Source organism: Oncorhynchus kisutch, linkage group LG23, assembly GCF_002021735.2.
Source record: "Oncorhynchus kisutch isolate 150728-3 linkage group LG23, Okis_V2, whole genome shotgun sequence".
Taxonomy (NCBI): domain Eukaryota; kingdom Metazoa; phylum Chordata; class Actinopteri; order Salmoniformes; family Salmonidae; genus Oncorhynchus; species Oncorhynchus kisutch.
Window position 1 is genome coordinate 37,187,555 of NC_034196.2, and position 11,818 is coordinate 37,199,372.

Sequence of the window (11,818 nt, forward strand, 5' to 3'; positions counted from 1 at the left end):
TCACAATTCCTGACATTTAATCCTAGTAAAAATCCCTGTTTTAAGTCCGTTAGGATCAGCACTGTATTTTAAGAATGTGAAATGTCAGAATAATAGGAGAGAGAATTATTTATTTCAGCTTTTATTTCTTTCATCACATTACCAGTGGGTCAGACGTTTACATACACTGGTAGCATTCCTCCTGACAGAGCTGGTGTAACTGAGTCAGGTTTGTAGGCCTCCTTGCTCGCACACACTTTTTCAGTTCTGCCCACAAATGTTCAATAGGATTTAGGTCAGGGCTTTGTGATGGCCACTCCAATACCTTGACTTTGTTGTCCTTAGGCCATTTTGCCACAACTTTGGAAGTATGCTTGTGGTCATTGTCCATTTGGAAGACCCATTTGCGACCAAGCTTTAACTTCCTGACTAATGTCTTGAGATGTTGTTTCAATATATCCACATAATTTTCCTGCCTCTTGATGCCATCTATTTTGTGAAGTGCACCAGTCCCTCCTGCAGCAAAGCACCTGCACAACATGATGCTGCCACCCCCGTGCTTCACAGTTGGGATGGTGTTCTTCGGCTTGCAAGCCTCCCCTTTCTCCTCCAAACATAACAATGGCCATTATGGCCAAACAGTTCTATTTTTGTTTCATCAGACCAGAGAGCTTTTTTCCAAAAGGTACGATCTTTGTCCCCCATGTGCAGTTGCAAACCGTAGTCTGGCTTTTTTATGGCGGTTTTGTAGCACTGGTTTCTTCCTTGCTGAGCGGCCTTTCAGGTTATGTCGATATAGGACTAATTTTACTGCCAAAACTATAGTTTGTTAACAAGCAATTTGTGGAGTGGTTGAAAAACAAGTTTTAATGACTCCAACCTAAGTGTATGTAAACTTCCGATGGTTTTGCTGTGGCCTTTGCCTGCTTCCCACTTCTTGTCAGCTTTTTCAAATAAATAGTGTACACCGAGTGTACTAAACTTTAGGCACCCTTTCCTAATATTGAGTTTCACCCCCTTTTGCCCTCAGAACAGCCTCAATTCGTCAGGGCATGGACTCTACAAGGTGTCAAAGGGTTCCACAGGGATGCTGTCCCAAGTTGACTCCAATGCTTCCCACAGTTGTGTGTTTAACTGTACACCTGATAGGTGCCGTAAAATGTGTTGTTTTACAGGGTCAGCAATAGTAGTATGCCGTCCCTGGAGCAAATTAGTGTTAAGTGCCTTGCTCAAAGGCACATAGACAGATTTTTTCACCTTGTTGGCTCGTGTATTCGCTTTAACTGCTGGGCTACCTGCCTCCCAGTACAGTACAGTACAGTACAGCATAGTTCAGTACAGTACAGTACAGCATAGTTCAGTACAGTACAGCATAGTTCAGTACAGTACAGCATAGGTCAGTACAGTACAGTATAGTTCAGTACAGTACAGTACAGCATAGTTCAGTACAGTACAGCATAGTTCAGTACAGTACAGCATAGGTCAGTACAGTACAGTATAGTTCAGTACAGTACAGTACAGCATAGTTCAGTACAGTACAGCATAGTTCAGTACAGTACAGCACATTATAGTTCAGTACAGTACAGTACAGTACAGCATAGTTCAGTACAGTACAGCATAGTTCAGTACAGTACAGTACAGTACAGCATAGTTCAGTACAGTACAGTACAGCATAGTTCAGTACAGTACAGCACAGCATAGTTCAGTACAGTACAGTACAGCATAGGTCAGTACAGTACAGTATAGTACAGTACAGTACAGTACATAGTTCAGTACAGTACAGCATAGTTCAGTACAGTACAGCACATTATAGTTCAGTACAGTACAGTACAGTACAGCATAGTTCAGTACAGTACAGTACAGCATAGGTCAGTACAGTACAGTATAGTACAGTACAGTACAGCATAGTTCAGTACAGTACAGCATAGTTCAGTACAGTACAGCACATTATAGTTCAGTACAGTACAGTACAGTACAGCATAGTTCAGTACAGTACAGTACAGCATAGTTCAGTACAGTACAGCACAGCATAGTTCAGTACAGTACAGCATAGGTCAGTACAGTACAGTATAGTTCAGTACAGTACAGTACAGCATAGTTCAGTACAGTACAGTACAGCATAGTTCAGTACAGTACAGCACATTATAGTTCAGTACAGTACAGTACAGCATAGTTCAGTACAGTACAGTACAGCATAGTTCAGTACAGTACAGCACAGCATAGTTCAGTACAGTACAGTACAGCATAGGTCAGTACAGTACAGCACAGCATAGTTCAGTACAGTACAGTACAGCACAGCATAGTTCAGTACAGTACAGTACAGCACAGTACAATACAGTAAATGATGTACTGTACTAAACTTTACATTGCAGTACTGTATTGTACTGACTTGTACTCTACTGTACTGTACTGTTCAAACTTGTGAAACAGACATCTATGATTTGTTCAGATTTGGACTGATCAAATTCCAACTACTTTTTAATATCCATGGATGTCGGTCGGTGCTCAGTGGGCTAGAGGGCTGGTTACACTAAATCGAAAGAGAGGGGGCTCATTGGCAGGTGTCAGTAAGAGCCGGAAGAGGTGACATTAACTGGAGAGAGAGTGAGGGGTTTTCACACTCTCGCTTTGACAACCAGTAAGATAAAGAAAACAGCTATGAGCTGAACATAACGGTATGGAAGAGAGGATTGTAGCAGGAGACCCTATGAGCTGAACATAACAGTATGGAAGAGAGGATTGTAGCAGGAGACCCTATGAGCTGAACATAACGGCATGGAAGAGAGAACTGTAGGGATGTGCATCCTTCCCTTTCAAGACGATTGGATGCGTATCCAGCTAGATACATGGGCTCTGATAAGATAAAGGAATGATGCGTTTTCAATTGAAACGGTTTGGTTTGATTAGAGAAGGAATTCGGTGTGATTCGATGCACAAACATCCTTATTATTTAAGGGGGTAACATTTGGTGCATCAACACATTCATTTCCCATTTCTAAATGAAAACCTGCTACTGATGGACCTCATGACCTGGGCCTCTCTGAGCTGATGTACATTCATGTGTATTATGTATGTCTATTGTCCCCCCCACCTCGGTTCTGGAATAACCATCACCCACTAATTAACTCGGCAGTTTTCCAGATGAAGGAAAGAGTTAGTAATGTATCAATATTTAATCCTCATCTCTAAATCAAATGGTTTTGACCATTTGGGAGTTTTTATTGACTTTCTTTGGACACGCAGTGATTCCTTGTTATAAAATGATCCAATTGAACCTGTATATCTAAAAATGACCATATACTGTACACTCATTGTTTAAAGCAGAACTATGGCTGATGGTGAACAATCTAAATCAAATCTACAGTAAGCCAGTTCAGCAGGTTGCCTATACAGCCAGATGAGAGTTGTCTCCGGTAACTGACTTTTATTATGGTAAAACAACATTTTCAACAGCGCACAGATAACAATAACCAAGCAAATTACATTGGTTGTCACTCAACTAATAAAGCCTAATATGCCGCAAGCCATTTTAGCATTAGAACGCTGAAGGTGCGGTGCAGATGTGCAAGACCAGGAACAGATCTTCTACCTCACGTTGGTCAGCGCGCGAGGGAGCACAGTGTGCAGTTTGACTCGGATACTGATATTCCCTGGGTTTGTTCGGCATACAAAATGACTTGTAGATCAATGGCTGTCAACACAGTTAGATCATTGGTTCCACACTGAAGGAGAGGGCGCATCAGTTGTCACGAAAGACTAGGTGTTTTCAGAAGGTAGAAAGTAATATGAGCAAAACGTTTCAGTAAAGCGGCCATTTGTAATGTTTGAATGGATTTTCTGACTGATGCATGCGACATTTGGATCGGTTTGGGGTCCATGGACCGATGCAGTCATATATCTTAAACATTTCAATCAGGACCAATGCATAATGGTGAATGTTTACATCCCTAGAGGACGTGACCCAGCTGTGGTTTGTGACTACTATCAATTCCTATTGCAGCCAATTAAATCAGTTGAAGTCATTCTGCTACAGATTTTTATTTGTCGTTATGTTACCGAATTAGTAACAGAATGACACATTTTAATCACTTAATAAATCATAAACCAAATTTATATCAGTAAAAACGCTATAAGTAATTGGTAGGTCTACCTTCACTTGTTACTTCTGTGAACTGTCATTATCCTCCCTCCTCATGAGGTAGAGAAATTAGAAAATATCCTAATGGTGCAATATACAGAAATCCCTCTGCCATTTCAGAGTGGCAAAAATGTGAATAGTTCGCCAAAATTTCATTTCAAGTCACAAAACAAGCAGGTGTATAGAATCACTGTACCATCTAAACCACTGTAAGATGTATGTTAAATTACCAAAAATATTGTATTTCGGGCTGCCAGTTGAGAACTTCTGAGGCGTCTGTTTCTCAAACTAGACACTCTAATGTACTTGCCCTTTTGCTCAGTTGTGCACCGGGCCCTCCCACTCCTATTTCTATTCTGTTTAGAAACTGTTTGTGCTGATCTGTGAAGGGAGTAGTACACAGCGTTGTAAGAGATCTTCAGTTTCTTGACAATTTCTCGTATGGAATAGCCTTAATTTCTCAGAACAAGAATAAACTGACGAGTTTCAGAAGAAAGTTCTTTGTTTCTGGCCATATTGAGCCTGTAATCGAACCCACAAATGCTGATGCTCCACATACTCAACTAGTCTAAAGAAGGCTAGTTTAATTGCTTCTTTAATCAGAACAACAGTTTTCAGCTGTGCTAACATAATTGCAAAAGGGTTTTCTAATGATCAAATAGCCTTTTAAAATTATAAACTTGGATTAGCTAACACAACGTGCCATTGGAACACAGGAGTGATGGTTGCTGATAATGGGCCTCTGTACGCCTATGTAGATATTCCATTAAAAATCAGCCGTTTCCAGCTACAATAGTAATTGACAACATAACAATGTCTACATTGTATTTCTGATTAATTTGATGTTATTTTATTGGACAAAAAAAATGGCTTTTCTTTCAAAAACAAGGAAATGTCTAAGTGACTCAAAACTTTTGAATGGTAGTGTACATTCTAGCATGCCCAATGCATTAGAACAGGCAATACACTGGGCATGCAATCTACGAGGTTTGCTGGTGTAGATATTGGAACCAAGCCTTATTAGTCTCTTGAGCAAACATGACCCCCGTCCCCTATAAGTGAATGGGAATAAAGCAGGCCCATGTAGCAGGCGGCAGCAGCCAATTGACATGTAAATGCTGCCTCCTTTCGCCATGACTCTGATTAACTCTCCCTCAGTTAATAGTTTCCCTGTTAACAAAGAGGACTCCCCTCTCTTGAGGGACAGAGAATGTAGAAAGAAAGAAAGAAAGAAAGAAAGAAAGAAAGAAAGAAAGAAAGAAAGAAAGAAAGAAAGAAAGAAAGAAAGAAAGAAAGAAAGAAAGAAAGAAAGAAAGAAAGAAAGAAAGAAAGAAAGAAAGGGAGTGAACAAATTCTGATAAACTCAAAAATATATACTGGGTGAAATACCAGTGTGCCATCACAGCAGCAAGATTTATAACCTGTTGTTGCCACAAGAAAAGGTCAACCAGTGAAGAACAAACACCATTCTAAATACAACCCATATGTGTTTACTCATTTTCCCTTTTGCACATCGTTACAACACTATATATATACACATAATATGACATTTGAATTTTTTTATTTTATTGTTCTGAAACTTCTATGTGTAATGTTTACTGTTCATTTTTATTGTTTATTTCACTTTTGTATATTATCTACCTCACTTCCTTTGGCAATGTTAACACATGTTTCCCATGCCAATAAAGCCCCTTGAATTGAATTGAATGGAGAAAGAAAGAAAGAAAGAAAGAAAGAAAGAAAGAAAGAAAGAAAGAAAGAAAGAAAGAAAGAAAGAAAGAAAGAAAGAAAGAAAGAAAGAAAGAAAGAAAGAAAGAAAGAAAGAAAGAAAGAAAGAAAGAAAGAAAGAAAGAAAGAAAGAGCAGAGAGAGATAGAGACAGAGAGACAAAGCCAGAGAGAGGAAGAAAGAGCAGAGAGATAGAGAGAAAGAGCCAGAGAGAGACAGAGAGAAAGAGAGACAGAGAGAGACAGAGCCAGAGAGAGAGAGAGAGCCAGAGAGAGAGAGCCAGAGAGAGAGAGCGAGAGACAGAGAGAGCGACAGAGAGACAGAGAGACAGAGAGAGAGAGAGAGACAGACAGACAGACAGACAGACAGACAGACAGACAGACAGACAGACATGAAATGTCTTTATTTTTTTGGAACTTTTGTAAGTGTAATGTTTACTGCAAATGTTGTTTATTTCACTAAGTGTTTATAATTTATTTCACTTGTTTTGGCAATGTAAACATGTTTAACATGCCAATAAAGCCCTTAAATTGAATTGAGAGAGGGAGAGAGAGAGAGAATGTAGAAAGAAAGTGAAATAGAGAGACAGACAGAGAGTGAGAGAATGAAGAGAGAACGAGAAAGAGAGAGAGAAAGAAATAGCAGAGTCAAAAGAGTACAGGAAGTGTTTTTGTATGTGGTTTGAGGTTTGACAAGAATAGGGGAATTGTCATTGTACTGTAGCAACAGTAGAGTAAGTCTATCTTACTAGCGTAAATCCCTAACATCCTTAATAGTCTACATTAGGCTGCTTTGCTAGCATCATTGCAATCAATGCAAAAATGCATGCTAATTAGCTCAAGTGTGTGTGATGGGAAGGAAGTATTAGTTACTTCCAGATCTTGTGGCTTGAGGAGGCATGATTACACCATGGTGGTCTAGCCCAGATCAGAACATTCTTACAATATGATTACATAATTCAATATTTACACCTCTCTCTTTCACACTGACACACAGAAATGCAGTCGCAAAGACAATCAATGCACTCACACACCTGCACCATTTCCCACAAGCAAACACATGTACAAACACTCACTAATCTCTCTCTCTCTCTCACTCACACACACACACACCTCTCTCTCTCACTCACACACCCCTCACTCACACACACACACACACACACATATCGCTCAGTCACACACACCTCACACACACACACACACAGACAGACACCTACCTCTCAAGTCACACACACACCTACCTCTCTCTCAATCACAGACTCACACACACACACCTACCTCTCAGTCACGCACACACTTGAACACCCACTACATCCACCAACCCACAAAAACACAGACTATACATCCAATACACTCACAAAAAACACACACATACATCATCAATTGCCTCGTACCCCTGCACATATACTCAGTACTGGTACCCTGTGTATATAGCCAAATTATCGTTACTCACAGTATGTACTATTAGAATTAAGTGTTTTACTTTGCTATTATTTCTCTATTTTCTTTCTCTCTGCATTGTTGGGAAGGGCCCGTGAGTAAGCATTTCACTGTTAGTCCTCTCCTGTTGTTTACGAAGCATGTGACACATAAAATTTGATTTGATAGGCTAGTCTGAAATTGACAACTGTGTCAAATAATTTCTTCAGCCATGTCACCTGCACCACGTGCCCGCCACTGTCTGATACACGATGAAGTTATGCAGAGAGAGTCTTCTGAACTCATGTTCACTTTCTCTTTGAGCAGAATCTGAAAAAAAATATCTGTCCTCAAGGATACTTTTGGTCTTTGAATCACCTCATTTTTGCTGACGTGTAATCTATGGGGTCAAAGACAGACCACACCCACAATGTTGTCTTGACAGCACTTTTTTTAAAAGGCTGCCCTATTCCAAAGGGAGAATCGACTATAAGACCATCCATCATATTACTGTGGTCAGTGGGCGAACTGGCTCCCCTGACAGAGGGTTCCCGAGGATGGGACTCAGATCTGACCTTTGCCCAGCAGGGCCTTTATGAGTTATATACTTCTATGTCATACTGTACTGTGTGTGTGTGTGTGTGTGTGTGTGTGTGTGTGTGTGTGTGTGTGTGTGTGTGTGTGTGTGTGTGTGTGTGTGTGTGTGTGTGTGTGTGTGTGTGTGTGTGTGTGTGTGTGTGTGTGTGTGTGTGTGTGTGTGTGTGTGTGTGTGTGTTTAATAGGGTTAGGTTTAGGGTTAAGGTATGTGTATGTTATAAAGACATGTGTGTAGTATTCAACAAGGATTCCTATAACACCTTCATAAACTAAATGTAATTTAATGTCAACATCCATGAGCACAGTGTCACACAAACTAGCAGTTGTTGACATAAGCCTTCGTAAAATGCTTATGCATTCCTTATAAACATAGACTGTGATCGTTACACCGCGGCCATAGAAGGTGTGCTAACAACAAAAACACCCACCAACCCCATTCAACCTGACCGAGGAAGATGCTGCATTCATAATATCCAACAGGGGCTTCGACCATCAGTTGGATGTGCAAGGGTTAAAAGTCATTGTTTTTGGGCTTCGCGAGTGGCGCAGCGGTCTAAGGCACTGCATCGCAGAGTTGCAGCATCACGTCATCCTGGGGATCTATCCTGGGCTGCCGGGAGTCCCATAGGGTGGCGCACCTATTGGCCCAGCATTGCCCGGGATGGGGGAGGGTTTGGCCGGGGGGGGCTTTACTTGGCTCATCGCACTCTAGCAACTCCTTGTGGAGGGCCGGGCACCTGCAGGCTGACTTCGGTTTTCAGTTTAACTGTGTTTTCTCTGACACATTGGGGGGGGGGGACTTACCAGAGCCAGTGGTTCCAGGATGGGTCACCTCCAGGTACACCTCGAAAGTGGCCTCAGGGTTGTCCCTGAAATAGAGGGCAAAGGTCAGCCTCTAGTCAGCCACAGCAACCAGACCTAAATGCTCTTCAGTGACAAATGGTTGTTCAGACGCCACACAAAACTGACCTTCAATACGATTTGTAACATTTCAAAACAGCTACAGTCTGTGTGTGGGTGAAAGTATCAAATAGAAATTTTATCAAATGTCTGCTTAATAATGTAACAACCACAACCTCAATCTGAGTACACAGTCTGGTTGCATATATTGTATGATCAGTCAGCATTGTTTTGTTTTTTTACTTCCTCTAAATAGTACAACGGTAAGGAAGTGACATTATAGACCTATTACCGTGAGCAACCCAGGTTATTACTTTCCTTCTCGCCCACCTTCCAACAGTAGCCATAACCCGAATAAATAGAAAACAGGTTAGGCATACTTATCATTCACGTTGCAACATTATATGGCTATAGGTAGGGTGTCCAATCAAAAATGCATATTTTGACCAATGGGTAATGTAATATGTTATTTGTGTAGATAGTCCTCTAAGAAAATCAATGGTCCAAACCTCAAATCTGGAAAATAGCATGGCGTCAGCTAGGCTGGATGATGGGTGAGAATTAAAGCTACCTGACAGGCTCACCATTGAACTCGTTATCTTTCTTCTCCAATCCGGAAGAAGTAAAACAATATAGTGGTAAGATAGATATCGATTTTGAGACATGACATGTAGAATTTTCATATTTTAGTATGCGCTGGACATATGAATGCGAAGTTCCTGTTCTTTTTCAAAGACTTCTCACAAAAACAAGCATATCTCTGTGAAATGTCAACGGTGCACTGAGCATACCACAAGCTTTTTATTTTCAAAGCCTTTTACATTTAATTCAGCTCGTGTCATGCCGCTTTTGCTATTTGCAACCCATGGAAACAACTTGAAAGACAATGACCAAAAAATGTAAAATCCTCAAAAGTTCTGGTGAGAAAGCTGCACCGCTCTGTCCACAGACCTTGTGCTTATTATCGAATGTATTAGGTTACAAAATCCACTATTTTATATATAATGTTAATGATACGTTAGAGAAAAACCCTACTGATCGATTCAGAACACAAAGAATCAGATTTGTCCTGCTAAAATGTATTTTATAACATAAGGAATTGAAATGTCATCAACAAAGGGCATTTTTGCCCACTCTGGGCAAAGTGGGTGGGTACACTAACACAGGATACAATGGTGTCACTTTTACAGGGAACTATCTTCCACAGTGAAGGAAGAATGGTAAGGGAAGTGTTTTGTTGGACACTTGCCATTTAAATTGAAAATATAGTACAGTAGGCCTATAGGGCAAAATAGCCTAAGATGAAGTGTACTTTCAGTAATATAATACTTCACAAAGGCCATAAAACTACCACTGTAACATGGTGTTCTAATAAGAGGCAAAGTAACTTTGGTTATCTGAAATAAAAACAAGATCATGCCTTTTGGGTTTTAACACAAGACACTGATATCATTGACAGAAATAAGGGCATCTGTTGTAACATGACAGTTATTGTTTTACTGCCATTGGATGAGTTTGGTGCAGACCTAGGCTACTGTAAGTCAATGGACAGGTCATTGAGTAGCCTATTCATACTGCATCAGAAAAGTCCATATAATTAACTTTACAGGTCACCTGCATAGTTGCCACACATAGGCTAGGCTACTGTAGCCTATTGTACCGGAAGCACAATGTAAAGTTACCCTTGTCCATTTCAGTGATACATGACAAGCAATACAGTGTAGCAATTGTAGCTGGCACCATTTTAATGACGGGCGGAAAGGCTAGACTGTATAATATTGTATCAATACGCCAAAACATCGGTTCATTCCGCAATGGGCATGTTCCAATACATTGAACTCATTCCATCCACAGAACATATGCCCTGTAGGCATGGATGTGGTGTAAAACCGGTTACATAAATAGACCAACCCTGTCTGCCTCAAATGTTTACATTCCCTTCCATACATTGTCGAGAGCTAGACAGCGGGGCATATTGAGAAAACAGATATTTATGCATATCCATAGTTGAGTTCTCTGCATACAGTATGTGTGGCATACTCTCATTGATGAGCAAATATTACTATTTTTCACTAAATGCTGAATGTTCCGGTAAACAAGTCGTTCAGTCTGTCGCAACAAGTCCGGGCCTTGCACTGCCTCTCTCTCCCTCCCTCTTAACTCACGCAAACAATGTATCCTATTAGCATTTGGGAAACAAGGGAAAGGAAAAAAGAAACTGCTCTTACTTGATACGGGACCCCATTTTTATGTCTCACAGTGTCCAAGTCTAGTGTCGTTTATATGGGGCGTTGATCCGTTTTCGAGGGCTATTTTTCTGATAGCCCGTCAGAACGTCCTGGGTATCGCCATGGTCTCCTCGAGCGGATCACGCTACCACCGCACATTGAACCGTGGGACTTGTAGTCCCGTAGGAGCAAAACATGTATGTATCTGCAACCTCTCGCTGCCTCCCTATAAACTACATGTACCACAAAGCCAATCTTCGGCTACGTTTCAGTCGCATGATGCAGACGAAAGGAGCCGTTTAATTTGCCACAGTAGAATGGAACAGTGATTACCTAACAAAAGTGCTTGACAATGCACTATCCAATTTTGTTCTGTTCACACATACTGTTTTTCTCAGTATGATGAACTCTACATTCTAAGAATGCTCTGTCCATTGACGCACGGGACAAAATGTGCCGGTTGGTTCATTGTGCAATGTCATCCCTTTATCATTGCCAGCAAGTCCAGAGCATACATGCTGCAGTTCGAGTTTCCGTTATGCTCCCACTCACTCCTATTACACTGGTGGCTAGTGGTGGGGAACTACAGTTCGAGTCTCGACACTTTCTCCTGCTACAGTGAGACTGGGATGGAAACAATTGCAAATGTCCACAATGTGATATTTGATAGCTGCTTTATATATATATACTGTATCTTCTTTCATATGAATGTATACTAAAGTTTTTTTTTTTAACTGCAGTTTTTTATTTTGATAGCCTAATCAGCCGCCTAGTTGTTCTACAGTTAGGCTAGAACTGTAGAATGATGCAAATTATTTTTGAAATTGCACG

General features: G+C 40.8%; 1 protein-coding gene across 5 annotated transcripts in view; it reads right to left on the reverse strand.

Annotated features, from left to right (window-relative positions):
- The window catches only part of dennd1a (DENN/MADD domain containing 1A), a 158,167-nt gene extending 147,027 nt beyond the window's left edge, over window positions 1–11,140 (reverse strand). For 4 of the 5 annotated variants that reach the window (XM_031802210.1, XM_031802206.1, XM_031802208.1 and 1 more), the window contains exons 1-2: window positions 10,988–11,139; window positions 8,664–8,728 (exon numbers count right to left, since the gene is read on the reverse strand). In XM_031802210.1, the coding sequence (XP_031658070.1) occupies window positions 8,664–8,728; window positions 10,988–11,004 (82 nt within the window). In that variant the 5' untranslated portion in view covers window positions 11,005–11,139. Of the gene's footprint in view, window positions 1–8,663; window positions 8,729–10,987 lie in introns of all 5 variants that reach the window. The other variant, XM_031802207.1, reaches the window with a different exon arrangement.
- Between the last annotated feature and the right edge of the window lie 678 nt (window positions 11,141–11,818).